At 62.0% G+C, this 18199-nt stretch overlaps 3 protein-coding genes across 4 annotated transcripts; 1 reads left to right on the top strand and 2 right to left on the bottom strand.

Annotated features, from left to right (window-relative positions):
• The first annotated feature begins 123 nt into the window (after positions 1-123).
• Them6 (thioesterase superfamily member 6) lies at positions 124-3815 on the top strand. Of its 2 annotated transcripts, none has more exons than XM_047562271.1 (2): positions 124-694; positions 2307-3815. In XM_047562271.1, exons 1-2 carry the CDS (start codon positions 341-343, stop codon positions 2418-2420), a joined length of 468 nt encoding a protein of 155 aa, XP_047418227.1. In that variant the 5' UTR covers positions 124-340; the 3' UTR covers positions 2421-3815. The 2 variants fall into 2 exon arrangements, with proteins under 2 accessions (XP_047418227.1, XP_047418221.1); XM_047562265.1 differs by having other exon boundaries at positions 130-853.
• Positions 3816-6101: 2286 nt separating this feature from the next.
• Positions 6102-7381, bottom strand: Slurp1 (secreted LY6/PLAUR domain containing 1). The gene is made up of 3 exons (XM_047524099.1): positions 7226-7381; positions 6818-6937; positions 6102-6411 (listed from the first exon to the last, which is right to left on the bottom strand). The coding sequence occupies exons 1-3, from the start codon at positions 7281-7283 to the stop codon at positions 6212-6214; spliced, it is 378 nt and encodes a 125-aa protein (XP_047380055.1). The 5' UTR covers positions 7284-7381; the 3' UTR covers positions 6102-6211.
• A 4936-nt stretch (positions 7382-12317) lies between these two features.
• Positions 12318-14281, bottom strand: Lypd2 (LY6/PLAUR domain containing 2). Its single transcript, XM_047548449.1, has 3 exons — positions 14163-14281; positions 12860-12979; positions 12318-12581 (listed from the first exon to the last, which is right to left on the bottom strand). Exons 1-3 carry the CDS (start codon positions 14218-14220, stop codon positions 12370-12372), a joined length of 390 nt encoding a protein of 129 aa, XP_047404405.1. The 5' UTR covers positions 14221-14281; the 3' UTR covers positions 12318-12369.
• Positions 14282-18199: the final 3918 nt, after the last annotated feature.

Here is an 18199-nt window from a genome sequence, read left to right as displayed (position 1 = left end):
CCGCCGCCCCTGCGCCGCAGTGCCGGGAGCGGCCGCCAGGTGCCGCTGTGGCTCCTCGCTCTCTTGCCCTACCCCGCCGCGCCCAGCCCCGCCCCACGAAAGGCGAAAGCGGCGCCGGCGGGGAACGCGGAACGGACCACCGAGCGCGGATAGGGGGGGCCGGGAGCTGTGGGCGGGCTTCTGCCGCGGCCTCCGGCGCGCCTCCCCCTCAACCGGCCTCGCGCGGTGGTTTGCTCCAACCGCGGCGCTCCCAGGCTCCCAGGCTCCCGGCTGCGGGCAGCGGGCAGCGGCGTAGCGGCTCAGGCTGCCCTCGGCGTAGTAGACTCCGCCGCACGCCGCGATGTTGGGGTTGCTGGTGGCCTCGTTGGCCCTGGCACTCTCCTTCTTCGCGCTGCTGGATGGCTGGTACCTTGTGCGCGTGCCGTGCGCTGTGCTGCGCGCGCGCCTGCTGCAGCCGCGCGTCCGCGACCTGCTGGCCGAGCAACGCTACGCGGGCCGCGTGCTACCTTCGGACTTGGATCTGCTGCTGCATATGAACAACGCGCGCTACCTGCGCGAGGCTGACGTGGCGCGCGCTGCGCACCTGACTCGCTGCGGCGTGCTTGGGGCGCTGCGCGAGCTGGGGGCGCACGCCGTACTAGCCGCCTCTTGTGCGCGCTACCGCCGCTCCCTGCGCCTGCTTGAGCCCTTCGAGGTGCGCACCCGCCTGCTAGGCTGGGACGACCGCGCCTTCTACTTGGAGGCGCGCTTTGTCAGCCTGCGCGATGGCTTCTTGTGCGCACTGTTGCGTTCCCGGCAGCACGTGCTGGGCACCTCGCCCGAGCGCGTCGTACAGCACTTGTGCAAGCGCAGGGTGAGCAGCCCCCGACCCCGCACAACCCCTACGGGCTCCTCGTCTCCGACCTCCTCCCCTGGGGAAGGCCTGCCTCCTCCTTCTCTTGGAGCACCCGGTTCAGCACTGCATCCCTTCTTGCCTTTCACTGTAGGCTCAGGGCCTTCCTCACTGGTGCCCATCTTCGTGGGGGTCCACAGTGTCCCAGAGTCAACTCTTCACAGTCGGCTTAGCCATTCCTCGGCTCATGTTTTCCCTACCCCTTCCCCTCTTCCAGAACAGACGTCAGGCCAGGCCTGTGACCAGAAGTCCAGGTCTTGGTGCTGGCGGCCTGGCGTGCTGAGCCTCCTCCTCTGGTTCGTGGTTCTGAGCATGGGATGGAGAAGGCAGTTAGAGGTGGTTGCTGGGAGTTTGGGGGAACCCGAACCTCTCTTTCATACAGCTTAGAGTTAAAGGGCTGGGTCCCTATGGGCTTGGACTGACCCTGGAGGCTGCAAGCTTTTCTGCCTTTCCACAGTTGGAGAAGGGAGGCCCACACCTGCCTGGGCTTAAGGCCCCTCCCTAGGGCCTGCTCCATGGTAGAGCAGGCTGCTGCAGCGAGGCAGCCTTGCCCCTGGGGATGGCCAGGGCGGTGATGGTTGCCAGGGCAGGTCCTGAACGATGCCACCCTCTCTGGCATCAGACGGGCTCCTCAGAGCACAGGAGGGACAGTCCCACCTTTGCAAGGGGCTGTATCTGAGTTGGGGAAGCAAGCGTAGAGGCAGTGGCACTGCCTAGGGCTGCAGAGGGACCATGGGTGTGGTCCCCAGTTTTGTCTTTGTTGAGTTGCAAACCCTGAGCACTGAGAGCAAGCCCAGCCCCAGTCCCGCCTGGACTAACCCTGTGAGCGGGGACATTGTGTCCTGGCCCAGCCCACCGTGTGGCCACTTGCACTGAGGAGGACTGGGCACCTGCCCCTCCCCTCATTCTGGCAGCCCTTGAAGCATCTGACCCCACAGGCAGTCCAGGGGGTTTGCGCTCATCATAAGAGTGTACAGGGAGGGCTGGGGCAGGCCCAGAGCTGCCTGGGGGATAAAGCTGGGTGCATGAGGAAGAGAAGGGCTCCCATGCTGTCTAGGGAGCCACTTTCAAGACCAGCCCTCCCTCTGCCCCTGCACCCTGTGCTCTGCAGCCTCAGGATTCTGCCTGGCTCTGGGGATGCAGAGCCTCAAGCATGATCCTGCTGGGGAGGCAGGTCTGGCAGAGCTGGAGTGTGTCCAGGGAGCTGGGACCGAAGTGTGAGCTCAGAGAGGCCTGGGGAGACACTGGGTAGGTGACAGGGAGGGGCCTCGTGGAAGGTCTCATGCTGGGGAACAGCATGGGCAGAGGCCCAGAAGTGGGAGGGCAGCAACCTGGCTGGGGACCCTTGGCCGTACCCCTCAGTCATCCCCCTGGCAGCAGGTGGTGCTCAGAGCCTCACCTTCCTGTCCTGCAGGTGGAGCCCCCCGAGCTGCCCGAAGACTTGCAGCACTGGATCGCCTACAATGAGGCCAGCAGCCAGCTGCTCCGGGCTGAGAGTGGACTCGGTGATGTCATCAAGGACCAGTGACTGCTTCCTCCACTGCCTGCCCATCAGCTTCTGCCTAGGGGCAGTTGGTTACCTACCCAGCTGGTCAGTTATCCTGTCCCACAAAACAGGCAGGCCAGGCTGGTCTCCAGCTGGAGGGACCTTGTGACCGCTGTAGCCCCCTTCACCTGCTTGACACCCTCTGCAGAGCCCCATACTGGACAGGATGGAGTGGCATTGGTGCCCTGACCTAGTTTTGTCCCCTAGTTGGGGATGGATGGCAGAGGGGGCCCTGACCATCCCTCTAGTAAGACCACTATGCCATAGTTCCAGGTAGGGGAATGTACCTGAAGCAGAGGGACAGCAACAGTGGCCTGAGCATGGACCTGGGTGGCAGCTATGTGCAGAGTGGAGCAGGGCCCAGAGCAGTCCTGGGCATGGCCTGGCACTCTGCAGGACGGCTCTGGTCCTCAGGCAGCAGGCCTTCTGAAGTGACAGTAGCCCTGCAAGGCCACTCCTTCTGCCTCCAGTGAGAATCAGGCTCAGGGAAGAGGATGGGGCGGGGTGGAGGTGTGGTAGAAAGCACCTGGGAGGGCACACTGGCAGTGCCTGCCCCCGAGGACAGGGTCCCCAGGCTCCCCTGGTACAGAATTGGTCTCCTGCCTCTCCTTTCAGGCTGGGTGGTAGGGCAGGGCAGGCAACTGGGACGTGGCTCCTGGAAGGATTGCTGGGAGTGTTAGAGTCAGGGAGGGAAGAGCAGGGACATTCTGCAAGGGCTCCTTCAGCTGCCTGCACCCATCTGTACCCACTGGGGCTGTGCTACCTCTGACTGAAGCCTGCCCTCTCTGGTCCAACAGCACCTCTTGACCCCAGCGGTGCCTGCCCCACACCCTGCCCTGCTCTGAGGGCTGCTCCCTGCAGGTACTGGGGCCAGGGAAGGGTCTTGTGTTCTCTGTGGGACAGGTCCCTGGGCAACTGAGTGGTCTGTTCTGACAGCTGCTCTCAGCCTTCCTGATGGACACTGGGAGCTGGCTGAGGCTGCCTGCTCCTGCCTGATCCCATACCTTACAATGGGGGAAACTGAGGCCTGGACCAACCCAGAGCTACTGAGAACACCCAGGACCGAGCAGGACTGGTCCTCAGGCTCTGGTCATGCCCTCTCTAGCTGGGGTACTGAGTCCAGGAGCCCTGGGTGTGGGGGTCTCTGCTTGCCTGCTGAGGGCTCTTGGCACCTGTCTGTACCCCCTTGCCTGCCCTGCCAGCCCAGGTGAGGACATCAGCTGGGAAGTCAGAACTGCCTCTTCCAGGAACTCCCCCTGGAGCCAGAGTAGGATCTTCATCAGTACCCTGGACCCCTCCCCGCCCCCTCACCCCAATGCTGCTGTTCTTGCCATAGCTGTACCTTATTTAAAGAAAGCACAAGATTAAAGAGTTTTAAAGGTGTATGTGCTGGGAAAACTGCATTTCCAAAGCCCGGACCCCTCATAGGGTCCCATTCTCAGGATATGTTTTCTGGTGGGCGGGGGTGTGGTGTAGGTTTGTTGGACTACCCTTGAACTTAAGGATCAGGCCAGCTGGGCAGGACTTGTCCAATTCCTGCAGAACGTGAGACCAGGAGTTGCCTGAAGTTCCCAGCTGGCCTTCCTGCCCTGCTAGCCCGTGGGCCTTGCACCTGTCCCACAGGTACCTGGTCCAGGCTTCCTGATTCCTTCCAGTCGAGGGATGGCCATAAGAGGTCATGCCCCATGCTAGTTTGGGTACCCCTGGCTCCTGTACTCATGGGATAGGATGAAGGAGGCAGTTTGGGGCAGAGGCCACTGGACCTTGATGGTGGGAGGGGAGGCAGAGAGCAGAGGAGCTGTTATGCAGGACAGAGCAGGTGAATGTTGGGGTTATGAGCCATGTCCATGCCCTGCCCAGGGAATCTGGAAGGCTCCAAGGGCCTGGGAAGGCATGGGGGAGGGGGCTGGAGAGGCTGCCCACCTGGTCTGTGATTTGCAGCTGCAGGGTTGGCCCTGACACCTGTCATGAGCCTGTGGACACTGCACAGGTGCGGCCATTGAAAATGGATTTTCTTCATCATCTAAGGGTTCCAGGAAGGTTTCAGGGCTTGTCGAGGGCACCTGGGGGCACCTTTGTCGAGGGGTGCAGCTGGGGGCGGCAGGATCTGAACTGAGTGCTGCCAGACACTCAGCAGAACAGAGTAGGGCTGACAGGGGAGTGTGCAGTCTAGGGCCCTGGACCTTGCTTCGCACCTGCAGAGGTGCCTCCCCAGGCTCCCTGGCTCAGCAGGTGCCCCTGGAGTTGGAGTGGCATCTCTCCTGAGCGGAGTTCTGGGCTTAGTGATTCGACCAAGATGAAAGCATCCGTGTGCGCGGTCCGGGTAGGTGAGCGTTCTCAAAATCAACCAAGGGCGACGGCTTTCGGAGCTCCATGCGGTCTCTGGGGGCCAGGAGGCTTAGCCACGCTGCGGTGCAGATTCCCTCAGGCCCCGCGGTGCTTCTGCGCGGAGGGATCCTGACCACCAAGACACCGTGGACTCGGACGCGCGCCCTCTGGTGGCCGCGCTGACGCGGTGCCTAGGCCCAGTAAGTGCTGTGCTGCACCTTGGCAGGACCTGGCGGCAGCATCCCCAGTTGCTCTGCTGGGCGGCGAAATCTGCTCAATCCCCATGGCAAGGCTGGGGCTCTGGCCCCTAGACACTGATCCAGGATCCTGGGACTGTACTGGAGGTCCATCCTTAACCTGGGGAGTGGTCCTACCAGGGAATGGCAGGCAGGTGTCAGCTGCCCCAGGACCCCAGATGGGATGCCTTAGAGCAGGCAGAGGAGCTGTCACAGGGGTCCTTAAGGAACCTTGTCACCATCCTGGCTACTCCCCTGTGTCCTGGGCGAGTGTGTGGGGTCTGCCAAGCAGGCCAACTTGTTGCCAGCAGCAGCAGGTGCTAGTGGGACCCCAGGGTCATGACCTGGTGGCCCACAGAGCGAGATGATCCAAGACCTGGCTGGGAAGAACCCAGAAAATGCCCAGCCAAGAGGACACATACTGAAACTGGGTCCTGGAGAGGGCACTAACACGGGGTGCCCCAGGATGGGGCAGAACACTGAAGGGGTGAGGGCCACGTGGGAGGAGCAAGCAGGAACCTGAAGGCACACTCCCGGGTCAGCCCTGAGGACCTCCTGTCCCCTAGACGGCCCTGGGGTCTGGGAGACAAGTCAGCGCTGGCCACGCTCTCCTCTGACCTCCCCAGCATCCCAAGGTGATGAGCAGACCATCGACAGAGGGGCAACTAACCTAGGGGGTTGTATATGCCCTGGGAAGACCCAGGTGGTGGGGGGCTTCCTGTGACCTCCTGCTCTGCCTCCCCTGGCTGTATCAATGGCACTGCCAGACTGGTCAGAACCAGACTCCCCTCCTCCTGGGAAAACCAGATCCCAACCAAGTGTCCTTTCCACCTGGGCAGTGCTGGCCCCCAGGGTTTGAGGGGAAGCATCTTAGGAAGAGGGGTTTTCCTGGGACTAAGGAGTTGTGGGGCTAGTTTGCAGGAACGGTGATCCAGAAGGCATTTCTACCCCCAGGTCTGTCTCCCCATCTGGGAAATGGGTCCAAAGGCCCTGGGTGAAAAAGAGTGGGGATCCTGGAGCAGGCCGAGTTGGCTCAGTTCTCCTACAGACCCACTTGTGGGCTCTCGGCGCCCAGGAAGGACAGCAGTCATCTCCATCCTTGGCTGTTTTATTTTCTACAAGCGTCGGGGACAGAGTGAGGGCCTGAGGCCCAGTGAGCACTCATGGAGACATGGAGGCAGAGGTGGCCGCAGGCAGCGCCAGGCCCTGTCAGGAGAGGCGGTGCCCAAGGAGCACTGCCCCCAGTGTGGCCAGAGTCCCAGCCCCCAGCTTGGCCCTCTCCGCTGAGTTGCAGAGGTCACGGAAGCAGCAGAAGATGGGGTGGGCAGCCCCGATGCTGTCGGGGTCAGTGGCTAGGCAGGAGCTGGAGCAGGAGCGGGTCACCATGGGGCTCTGGTCGAAGGGGTACTCTGCAGGGTGGGCAGGCGTCAGAGCTCTGTGTGCCCCCTGCTGCTCCTGACCGCCACCTCTGAGCTGGTGCTTCCTGCTTCCTCCAGCCCGCCCGCATTCCCTCCCAGATCTGGACGTCGTCCAGCCCCCAGCCCCGACCAACACAAGTTTCCCTACTAATAGCACTAGTGCCCAGCCCCTGCAGTGCCCGGGCCACCCAGCCCTGAGGCTGCAGCACCACCCCTCCCCCAGGTCCACGCACTCCCAGTGCCTGGTGCCCAGGGTCGGGCGGGAGGCTGAGGCTCCCAGGCGGGAAGCCTCCACCCTGCCTTCCTGCCCCTCTGCCTCCCAGGGCGAGAGGGGCAGTGGTGCATCCAGGGAGACCTTAGGAAGAGGAGGGCCGCCCTGTGCCGGGCCCGGGCTCACCGCTCTCCACCTTCTCCAGGGTGGTCTTGCAGGCGGTGTCCTCCAGCTTGCAGTAGGTGATGTTTTTGCATGCGTAGATGGGTGTGGGCCGCTCGCAGGAGTAGCACCTGAAGGCCTCACCTGGGCAGGGGTGGCGGCAGACCTCACCACCTGGCCCATCAGCCCCACCCTGGAGCCAGGCGGACGGGGCTGGAGACCTGCTGAGATCCTTCAAGGCCCACCGCACCTCGCCACCCCAGCCTTGGTCTCCCTCCTGGAGAGTGGAGCCATGACCTCTGTCCCAGGGAGCAGCTGGGCTCTAGGAGGCTTGCTGAGAGCCGCCGAGCCCCCAACAGCCCCCGCCCTCCAGGAGGTGGGCGAACCGAGGCCCAGGGTAGGGTCCCACCAGCTTCTCCCCTGGCCACTCACCACAGCCCATGCTCCAGGCTGCCATGAGCAGCAGCCGCGTGGCCCAGGGAGCGGCCATCCCTCGGTGCTCAGAGCTGGGAGGGAGGCTGGCCCCATGTTAAGGATTTATACCAGCCCCTGCAGCTCCTGCTCCTGGGCGGTGGCGGACCTGGCATGACTCAGTGGGGCGGCACAGGGCAGAGTGGAGAGGGCTGGCAGGACCGTGGGTGGCGGCGCGGGAACTGTCACCACCCGCCAGCCCTCGGGGGGCGGGACCCTCTGAGGCCTCCCTGGGAGACCCAGTCTGAGGACTGTGGCCCTGCTCTGCTGGCACACCTCCAGCACTGGGACTGGACCCTCCCCAGACAGCCTGGTGTCCCAGGACAGTTCTGAGGAGGGCCTCCCCCTGCACCCCGCTGGTGATCCCGTCACCCTGGTTCTGCCCTTGGGGTTCACATATGCCTCATGGCCCCAGGGTTGGGGGCCCTTGAGACCCAGATGAAGGTCAGCTGCCAGAGACCCTGCAGGAACTGTAGCCCCATCTGGCCAGCTAGGGTCCTGGCAGGTGTCCTGCACACCTGGACTCGCCACAACACAGAGGCCTGGCCAGTGTGGCAAGGGGCAAATGCCTGGGGAAGTGGGTGCTGCTGGCCAGGAGGCCCTTCTGGGTGTGAGGCCCTGGCCTGGCCCTCATCATTGCCTGCCTTTCTCACACCGATGGCCTTTGAACCAAGCCTGAGCGTCTGAGTTTTAGTCCCCTGGCCTGGCAATCTCTTCTGACCTTCCTCACTGTCTACCCCTTACCACACACCAACCCCTGTCCACACCCTTTCCTGTGCTAGGCCTCTCACAGTGTGGACACTGGTTTCCCATCCGATGGCGCAAATCTTTTTTTTTCTTTTGGTGCTGGGGATGGAACCCAGGGCCTTGTGCATGCAAGGCAAGCACTCTACCAACTGAGCTGCATCCCCAGCCGCATGGCTCAAACCTCTCGGGTGTCACAAGGCCACCCAGGTGCTCTGCCACAGTCCTTCCCAGCATCAGGCTCTTTCTTCCCTTTCCATTCTTCGAGGTCCTGGTTGGTGGTTGGTTGTGGCTAGACAGACGGGTGAATGAACAGAGGGTGGCTGGGTGGCTAGGTGGCTGACGGGGTGGGGTGCGGGATGGGAGGGTGGATGGACAAGAGGGGTGGGTGACTGGACTCGGGTGGGGGGGTGCACAGGTGGCTGGAGAGTGACCTTTAGAATGAGTGGAGAGAGGGATGGGAGGATGGGCGTTCGTGGACAGGCAGCTGGAGGATGGGTGGACGGACGGTTGGCGTGGAGGAGTAGGTGTCAAGACAAGCAGGAGTAGCCGTGTGGCCAAGTAGGTCAATGGCAGGTGTGCGTTTGGCTCTGTGGGGCCTGGGGTGGGCCCTCTGTGGCAGAGGCCGACGGGGTGCCGAAAAGGTTTGGGGCAGGCACCTAGGAGGCCTGAGTTGCCCTTGGCCGTGCAGCCGTCTCCCTGTGCCTTGGGGTGGCTCCCTTGTCCCTCCAGACCTTGGCTTCCTGTTTGTCTCTTGGAGGGTGGAAGTGTCCGGGCTTTGTGAGCTGAAGCAAGTTGTACAAGGCTTTGCAAGAAAGCAAAGGGAGGGTGTGGCTTTGCCAGGGAGAGAACGATACTCCAAACAATGGGCCACCTGTGGGGAGGTGCAGGGACAGCAGCAGGGCGGCTCACCCTGGGCTGAGGCCACAACACGCCCAGACACCAAGAGGCGCCAAAGACTGTCTGGTTCTAGAGCCTGGTAGACAGCCGAGCTGGCCCCACCTGGCCTCCTGGTGACCGGGGTCACCGCGCGCTCACTGAGCTCCCTCTTCCATCTGTGAATGGACAGAGGGACATCTGCTCCAGAGGCGACTCAACGCTAGCGAGTGCTCAGCCAGTGCGGGCCTCCGTGGAGTTGTGAGCCCCTGCAGACCACAGTGCAGGAGAGCCTGGAGCACTCCCGCAGGTGGGGGTTCCGTGACAGGCGACATGGACGCATGGCCAGTCAAGGATGCTGGAGGGGCCCCTGGCCTCCCGACGGAGGAGGAGGGCCTCAGAGGTCGGATGGCAGGTGCTGGGTGAGTGGCAGCCAGGAGAGGGGCACACGCAGCTTTCTGCAGGCTGAGCGGGCACCACCTTGGCTGGCAGAGCCAGCACCCAGTGGGCAGGTGGGAAGCAGCCCGCGCCTGGGCAGACGCCACCGTGCAGGGCAGGATTTATTCCAGCTAGGCAGCTGCCCTCGCCTCCACCCACATCCTCGTGGTCCAGGTGTGGAACCAACGGGAGGCCAGGTGTGAGCCCAGAGAAGGGTAGGTGTGACATGGAGGGCGGCTCACCCCCTGGGCCTGGGCCCCGCAGCTGGACAGGACCGTCCACTTGCCTGGTTGAGCACTGGCCCTGCCGCTGCTAGTGGCGTGAGTGTGAGCCCAGGACGGAGGACAGGTAGCCGCTCACCAAAGAAAAGCAAGTGGGTAGATGGCGCTCACAGCCTCGGAGGGGAAGGACCCACGCTCCAATCAAACAGCCTCCACGGCGCTCCTCCTGCCCTTTGGGTCACTTGGGCAGGGTGGGCGGAGGGGGCATGAGAAGAAAGGAAACCTGACATCTGTAAGAGGGGCAGGGCGCCCACTCCCGCAGACACCAGCTCAGAGCTTCCTCTCCTAGGAGTCTTTCTCTCTCCCTCTCCTTTCCCTCTCTCTTGTTTCTTAAATAAAATTTACTTTTTGCTCTCGCCTCGGTGTTTCTTGGGTGTTAATCGTCAACACCGGGGGAACGTGCTGGTTTCCAGTGGATGAGGCTCTTCTCCTTTCCATGTCTAAACTGTAAGTCGGGTGATGATGTTCTTGGTCCTCGGGTTGCTGGGCAGCTCAGACGTGGGGACAGGTGTGAACTGCCAAGCCACGCAAGACTTGGGAGACACGGCCCTTGCTTCCTCTCACGGCCTGCCCTAGCCGGGAAGTCCCCAGCCTCCAGGGTCACTCCCCAGCCTGGCCAGGCACCCAAGCAATCCTCACCTGTTTCCCAAGATGGCACAGTGGGCCCTGCTTGTTCGCTTCAAACAGCTGGTGGTGCCAGTCCACACCCATCCCCAGGCTTCCTGGCTCCTCCTCCTGGCAGCCTCTGCCTTCCACTCAAGAGGGACTGGCTAAAATGCAAATTGCAGCACACACTCTTCCCGGAAGCCTCCCCGCCTCCTGCCTTCAGCATGCAGCCAAAGCCCATCCTGCCATTGGCACTTGACGCCTGCCCTACCCTGCCTGGCCTGAGGGGCTGCTGGACAGTCAGCTCCCTGTGTGGAGGAACATGTCCCCTTTCCTCCGGGACTCCTCCGTCCGCACCTGCTCTACCTGTGCTGAGTACTGCAGCACTTGCTGGAGGATGAGTGGATGGGTAGATGAACGGATAGAGGATGGAGGTGGATGCCAGGTTCTAAGGCATTAGGAGCCATGGAGGACTGGGAACAGCAGGATGGCCTCCATGTTCCCCTTAGAGGCTGATGCTGGGCTCTGGCCTCACCTGGCTCAAGCCAGGCTTGCCAGGCAGCTTTGGGGCACGTCTGCCTGCATCTGCCCTGAGGGTGGTGAGGCAGGGTACTCATTCCTGGGTGGTGGTCATGGTGGGCAATCACTGGTGAGGCTCCCTCTGCTGGCCAGGGCAAGAATAAGGGCAAGAGTGAGGTCAGAGACAGGCAGATGGGACCAGGGTGAAATGTGCTGGAACTGGCTGGTCCCAGGAGAGGCGCAGAGGCTGACTCATCACACCCCACCGATCAGACCAGGGCTAGGGTTGGCCTGCCCACCGAAGACTGAACTCAGTTCTCTCCCTGCCTGCTCCTGTCTGCTCCTTCAGCCAAGCTTTGGAGCTGCCAACTCCTCCCTTCCCTATTAGACCAAGTCCTGTCCTGTCCAGTTCCTGCTGGTTGTGGAATTTCCAGGCCACCACAGCGGTAGGCCGGGGTCAGGTGGAGTCCTAGCGCCTCACTTTCTGGTTCTCCTTCCCTACTAGTGAGTCAGGGGGTTCTGCAGGACTCAGGCTGCAGCAATTCTCAGATAGATCTCGCTACATGTCAGGCTGGAGCCGATGCAGCTGAGGTCAAGCACACAGATCCACGGCATGGTCCTAAGGCCGCATACACGGCTTTGCCAGAGCACATGCCATAAAATGGACTCCTTCCCGCCACACACTGAGCCTTGCTTGACCCTGGTCACAGATTAAACCTGATCCTTGCTTCCAGACTGAGCCTGATCTCTGGTCACTAATGGGCCTCGTCTCCAGTCTGAGGAGTGCATGTCCACGTGTAGGGTGTGTGACACAAGGAAAGCCAAGTGAGAGCAGTGATGTGGACAGGACATAGCTCCCCCTTGACACGTCAAGGCTCAGGGTCACAGCCCCAGATAGGGCACGCAGGCCAGCACCGGACATCACATCTCCATGTCCCTCCATTCTGGGGGCTGCCCTTGTTCTGCCCCCAGAGGTTTCCAGACAGATGGTGGCCATGCTTGTGGTTGGCTGTGCCCTGGAGCTGGTGGTGGGACTCACTGGGCTGTGGGGCCCCACCCAGGCCCAGGACTGCAGAACCTCACAGAGTGGGCAGGACATGCCCACAGGAGGCAGAGGCGGGGAGCTCCTGGGTTCCAGGGACAGGGAGATTCTGAGGCCTCTGGTCTCCTCTTTCCTCCAGGCATGTCCTCATGTGCCCAGCCATGGGAACCTCCCCTGAGACAGAGCATTCCTCCAGCCAGGGGCAGGGAACTCTTGAGAGGGGCAATGGCCCAGGGGGAGGGAGGACTCAAGCAGTGCCAGGGGGCAGGTGCCAGGGTGGATGAAGGGGCACAGGTGATCTTCTCCACCTCTGCCCACCCTAACCTGGCTCCCCCGTCCCTGAGGGCCTGAAGAGCAAAGCTCTGCCTGATCTGGATGGGGGTCCCAGACTTGCTTGTGGAGTGGAGCTCGAACCCATCATAGGAGACAGGAGAACAGACGGACGGGAACAGGGACCCAGTCAGACCCTTCTCCCTGCCCCACAGGGCAGGTCTGTGCCCAGCAAGGAGACCCCGGAGGCCAGGTTTAGCAGGCAGCTGTACTTCTTTGAGGCATGAGGGGTGGGGCTGGGCATGGGTGGGCAGTAGGGTGGTGGGGCTCTAGCACAGGAGGCCCAAGAGCAGGGCAAGGGTGAGGGTGATGGCGAGGGCCAGGCTGTGAGGGCTGCCCAGGGTGGGTGCCCCGTCCACGTTGCACAGCTCGGTGTTGCAGCAGGACACTGGCCGGGTCTGGCCGATGCCATCGACATCTGAGGGCTCACACCGGCTGGCGCAGGACTTGGTCACCGTGGAGTCTCCCAGGAAGGGGTACACTGTGGGGTGCAGGAAGCACCAGCCCTAAGGGTCGGCTCTTCACCGTTTCCAAGGCCCAGCCCCGGGGCCCCATGCCGGTGGTCCCTGCCCACCCGCCAGCATCGCTGTGCAGCAGGGTTCCTGGCCTCGCCCACCAGGAGGAGGAAGATGGGAAGGAGGGAGAAGGCCCAAGCGTTCCCACAGATGGTGGCTGCACACTGACCGGTGGGCCAGGGACACTGGACTGGAGGTAGCTGTGAACCGGGGCCCAGCCCTGCCCCACCCAATGCCTACTGACCGATCTCTCGGGAGTAGAGCGTGGTCTTGCACATGGTTTCGTTGGCATCGCACGTGGTGACGGTGATGCAGCTGGACACGCCCGTGGGCTCATGACACGTGTAACATTTTAAGGCCATTGCTGGGAGAGAGGCAATGAGGGGGCGAGTCAGGCAGGCTCTGCCCCTCCCAGACTCCACAGACAGACGCCATGCCCAGCCGGTCCCCAGGGAACAATGACGCCAGCCAGGGGCCAAGTGCCCACCAGCCAAAGCTTAGGGAAGATGCCACAGTCAGGCCAGGCTCTGACGGGGACCCTGGGTTCCAGAGGCCAAGAATGCCCCGGGGGCTCAGCCTGCAGGGCCAGGCGGAGAGAAGCCACTGCGAAATGCTGGGAGGCACAGGGGACAAAGGCTTGGGCACTGCCACATCAAGAGGCACTGAGGAGTGGAGGACTTTGTGGGAACAGGGAAGGGTCCCCTTTCACTCCCTTAGCAGCAGAGCAGGTTAAGGGGTCAGGCAGGTCCATGGAGTGCAGGGTGGGCTGGCTGTGCTCAGGGAAACTGCAGGTCCCCGCTGGACGAGGTGTCCTCCCCGCAAGGTGGTGCAGGCGAGAGGTGTGTGCCAGCTGCTCCACTTTCCTGCATCATGTCCCTGTCCAACCACGGGAGCCACAGGGGGTTGGCTGGCTCTGACTGGCCCAAGCTGCCCAGGTACTCAGGGAGGCCACAAGTCCCTGTGTCCCCTCTATGGGACTCAGGCAGGGCCTCCACCCTCTCTGGCTGACCTCAGTTTCTCCCTCTGGGAAATGGGCAAGGCCTCTTGGCTTAGCCCAAACCACCCAGCTCCTTTTCTGGCTGAGTATGGTGGGGGCATACCCGATCAGGTCCAGGATGTGGGTCCCAACTGTCCTCTCAGATCCCAGGCCCAGGAACCACCCCACTGTGGGATGCGTCTGGGTCTCCTTCTCCCCTCCCCTTCCCCACTGGCACCCCTAGGTCCCCACCCAGACTGCGGGCCTTCCTTCTCCCTGTACAAAGCCCCTCTGGCCAGGCGCTGCTCTACCTGGGAGCCGCCCTTCTCTGCCCCACTTGGGCCCAGTCCCCTGTCCTTCCACCCTGGACACACCAGGCCCTCCGTGGCTTCCCTTCCCACCTTGGCCCAAGCTGGTGGGCCACAGATCCCAGCTCCCCTCTGCCCTCCTCCCAGAGGCTACTGCAGACAGTGGACAGTGTGGAGTGTCCACCTGTGAGGGCGTCCTGCAGCACACAGACCCCACCCGCCAATCCTGCTCACTTTGTGCCCCCCAGCCCCGTGCCCCTCACCGAGCTCCCCGCAGGTGGCCAAAGCCAATGCCAGGAGTGACAGCCTCCTCCCTTGCATAGTCCTCCCGCGGGAGCCTTCAGTCTGCCTGCCGGTGGGGACGCCAGGTGCTGTGCGGTGGTCTGACCAGTCCGCTGGGCGGATTAGCGGGATCTTGTTTCTGGGAGGGCGGAGGTGCCGAGACCCCGCCCCAGCCCGGGGCCCCTCCCGCCTTCTCTGGGACATCCCACCCCCTAGGGCTCTCCTCCGCCGCCCTACCCTCCAGGCCCACCCCCCTCCTGTGGGGTCCCTCCCCGCCCTTTCCTCATTCCTCCAGCTCCCAAGGCAGGTCCTGCCCCTTCCTGACCCTGAGGCGCTGCCCCTTCTCCACTGGGGGCCCCACCCTCTCTGCTTCCTCCTTCTCCCTCCCTCCCTCCTAGGATGGTCCAGCCCCCCCCCCCCCCCCCCCCCCCCCGCAGTCTGTAAGGAGACAGCAGAGAGTGGGGAGAGGGCCCTCTCTCACGGACCTCTCTGCTGCCACCAACAGGGCCATGTATGGTCTAGCAGCCCCCAGGACCACTTTGCCCTCTCTCTGCCCCTTTGAGGTGGTCATCTGGGGCACCGGGTGGGGCCGCGCTGCCATCCACAGCCAGCCCGGCGTTTGCGCAGAGGCTTATGAAACAAAGAAGGAACTGCTGGGCCAACAGAAAAGGGCCTGGTTGGAGGGTGAGTGTAGGGAAGGGCCAGGGTCACCTTGGGGATACTAGTCTGTGTCCCCTGGAGGGCCAGCCCTACCCTGCTGGTACACCTTGGCCTCTAATAGGTCTGATGGGCTGTCCTGTGGTGGGATTTTCCTGGCCCGACTGCTGGTAAGGACACTGAGGGAAGCTCCCTGCCCCAGGCTCAGGAGAGAGCCAGCCACAGCTCCCAGTCCTCGCCTGCCTCCCAGAAGGCCTGGTCCCCTGCTCCAGAGTGGCGGGTGGAGTGTGGCTGTGTGGACAGTGCCTGTCTGGTCTGTCCCCTGGTGGTCGAGGCCCAGTCTCGCCACACAGGGCTGCACTGGTCTCTAGCTGGGTGGGGTGTCCGTCTCACTCCCCTCCTGGCTCTTGCCCCTGCAGTCCCCACTGCAGAAGATGCCCCTCCAGTGGAAGGAATTTTGACTATGGGGATCCCCCTGGCCTGGTGCGGGAGAGCCTCCCGGGCACCAGGCAGGATGGCGGGGGGGGCCACGCCACCCGGAGCCGGCATGTGTCAGAGGCAGGCTGCCAGATCTTATTTTTCCTCTCGACAGCTCTGGAGTGCACAGCACTGACTAATTTTGGTTTGGATAAGGAAACCAGGCTCTCGGAAGCTAATTGACATAGGCAAGGTCACCCGGTGAGCCAGGCAGCAGCCCAGGCCTGTCCAATTTCGCATGTCAGTCACCACGCAACCATGCTGCAACCTGGCTGAATGTGGCTCCGCTGAGTGGGTCAGACACCCGCCACACACGCCCAGGTGCCTCCTTAGGTCTGACCGGGCTCCTCCACCAGGCCTGGTCTCCCAAGGCGCCTTCCTGTCCTCGGGCGCAGGTGCTCCACCTTCGCCTTATGCTCAGAACACACACCCGGACCCCAGGCATGGGCTCCTCCTAGAGTTCCTGCCTGACCCCCAGGAGGCCCAGGCTGCACCCTTCTGCAAAGAGGCAGCTGCCTGCTTGGGTCAGGGAGGACCGTGACCTGCCAGGGTCTGGCTGCTTTGCCTGGGAGGCCTCTGCTCTAAGAAGTCCACACCTTCCCTCCTCAGCTTTTTCAGAAACCTTTGGGTCAGGGCTCAGTGTGTGAAGAGAGAGGGCCTCTGCAGATACTGCTCACCTAGGGGGCACCTAGGGGGGCAGTATTCTGCCACTGGACCTGGGACCTCGAGAACTTACCCTTGAACCACTCTCCAGGGAATTGAATGCTGCCCTCGTGCTCCTTCCCTGCCCCGTGGCCTCTCTTCTGGTGTGCCGGGACTCTGCTGTGCAGACCCTCTCCAGACCTTGATCAGACCTCTCCCTACAGGTCAGGATTCAACTCTGTCCATGAGGGAGCAGCATGAGGAGAGGCCACCACCTGTTCCCTTGGCCAATCATGGCCGGTGTTCCAGGCGGGTAGTGCTGGGTCCCACTGGAACCCAACTGCCCCAGGGCTGCCGTCCACAGCATGGAGGCTCTCCTCCGCTGTCCGCTGTCCTCATCGCCACAGTCCCTGCTTCAGGAGGTTCCAGAGATAGAATCGGCAGATAACTATGATCTAACTGGGGAGACCCATGGGCTCAACACAAACCTTTAGAGACACCCCAAGCCTGGAACCCCGGGCCGAGGCAACCGGTTTCATCTGGCCCCTCCTTGGTCTCCCAAGTCCCAGGAGTGGGAGACCTCCACAGGTGTGCTGGGGGCCAGCACCTAGGCACCTGAGAGTTCCCTGCTTACCCTCTCGGGCAGCGGGGCAGTGCTCCTGCTTCCTGGCCATGACCCTGACCTCCTTGCTGGTGGGCTGTGCCTGCGCTTCCCTCTAATCCTGCGTTCAACAGGTCTTTTTTGCAGGACTGGCTGTGCGGGACCTCTGTCCATGTCCTCCTGGGGACCTGCAAGTACGTCCTATATGTGTAGGACACGGTCCTTGACCCGTGTGGCAGATGTCTCCTAATTTGTCTTCTGCCTTTTCATTTTGCTTTGGTGTTCCTTTTTATGTGCACTCTCAAGATGATCTTTATGGAGTCATCTATGAATATTTCTCCATCTAAATTTGGCATCTTGTTCATCTTTTTCTTTCAAATTTTGACAGACGCCTTGAACCTGCTGCACACTCTGCATTTCGCCCACTTCAAGTACATAGTTCAGTGGTTTCAGTCATGGCAGTGGCGTGAGCACTTTCCATCACAGGAAGTCCAGTGTCTGTGGCCATGCCTGCCTTTCCCTTCCTGTGCTACTGTGAAATACACACTTGGTCCTCAACCAGATTCTTGGTGCAATCTCTGGATCTCCAGAGCAACAGAGTGTCTTCTGTCAGCCCACGAGATGACAGAGTGCCCCAGATAGTTTCAGGATGGGGCTCTCACCGCAGCCTCACTGGGCTCCAGGGACAACAGAGGGGCTGGGAGTTGAGTTGACCACCAGTGGTCAGGGATGCAATCAACCATGCCCCATGTAGTGAAGCCTTCACAAGACCCCAGAAGGACAGGGTTCCAGCTTCTGGGTAGCCAGGCGCCCAGAGGTTCCAGAGGATGGTGCACTCAGGGAGGGCTCAGGAGTCCCGCGCCCCTGCCACGCCCCTCGTCCTCTGCATCTCTCCCCTGGTATTCATCTGCATCCTCTGTCCTGCCCTTGATAATAAATAGATAAACATAACACAGTGTGTCCTGAATTCTGTGAGCCCTTCTCCATAGCTCATCAAACCCCAGGAGGGGTTGTACCTGGTCTGGCGGAAGCACAGGCTACATCCTGGAGCTGGCGATTGGCATGGGAAGAGGGGGCAGTCTCAGGAAGTGAGCCCTCTACCCTGTGGTCTCATGTCTCCAGGCAAAGGGTGCCAGAGTTAAATTGAATCAGAGGGCACCTAGCTCTCACCTGCCGCATGATTGCTTGCCTGCTGTTGGATCATTTGAAAGTTGGTGATCCCGAGATGAAATGGTTCTCAGAGCCAGGAAGTCTCAACAGGGGAGGGCTCGTGACTCCGGTTCCTGGACATGCTCCAGGAATTCCCAAGAGTCGCATGGGAGAGTCTTTGTTCCACAGACACCCCAGGCTTGGCCGCCTGGCCCGTGTGCACACCGGTCCCTGTAGCAGAGTGTATTTTTAGCAGATCTTTAGCGTTCTCTGAGACCACAGCGACTCAGGTGAGAGGCTCTGGCCAGAGCACAGCAAAGGCACCTGCACCAAAGAGCTGATGCCAAGTCCTGCGGGCTCTGGATCCCCGCAGCTCCCCTAAGTTTCTCCCTTTTGCCTTTGAAGCTTCCCCCTGCCTCAGCATCCTCAGCAGGCCCACAGGTGGCACTGCAATACTCTGTCATTCCAAAATAAACATCATTATTCTTTGGA

Source organism: Sciurus carolinensis, chromosome 1, assembly GCF_902686445.1.
Source record: "Sciurus carolinensis chromosome 1, mSciCar1.2, whole genome shotgun sequence".
In the NCBI taxonomy this organism is placed as follows: Eukaryota; Metazoa; Chordata; class Mammalia; order Rodentia; family Sciuridae; genus Sciurus; species Sciurus carolinensis.
The sequence above is the reverse complement of the archived record's forward strand: the minus strand, read 5'-3'. Positions and strand labels throughout refer to the sequence as shown.

Coding starts and splice junctions, on each gene's coding strand:
- Them6 (XM_047562265.1), top strand. CDS start 341: ATGTTGGGGTTGCTGGTGGCCTCGTTGGCCCTGGCACTCTCCTTCTTC. Junction 854..2,306: donor AGCACTTGTGCAAGCGCAGG/GTGAGCAGCCCC, acceptor CCTGTCCTGCAG/GTGGAGCCCCCCGAGCTGCC.
- Lypd2 (XM_047548449.1), bottom strand. CDS start 14,220: ATGCAAGGGAGGAGGCTGTCACTCCTGGCATTGGCTTTGGCCACCTGC. Junction 12,980..14,162: donor GGCCACCTGCGGGGAGCTCG/GTGAGGGGCACG, acceptor CCTCTCTCCCAG/CAATGGCCTTAAAATGTTAC. Junction 12,582..12,859: donor GCTCTACTCCCGAGAGATCG/GTCAGTAGGCAT, acceptor TGCACCCCACAG/TGTACCCCTTCCTGGGAGAC.
- Slurp1 (XM_047524099.1), bottom strand. CDS start 7,283: ATGGCCGCTCCCTGGGCCACGCGGCTGCTGCTCATGGCAGCCTGGAGC. Junction 6,938..7,225: donor AGCCTGGAGCATGGGCTGTG/GTGAGTGGCCAG, acceptor ACCCCTGCCCAG/GTGAGGCCTTCAGGTGCTAC. Junction 6,412..6,817: donor CCTGGAGAAGGTGGAGAGCG/GTGAGCCCGGGC, acceptor CCCACCCTGCAG/AGTACCCCTTCGACCAGAGC.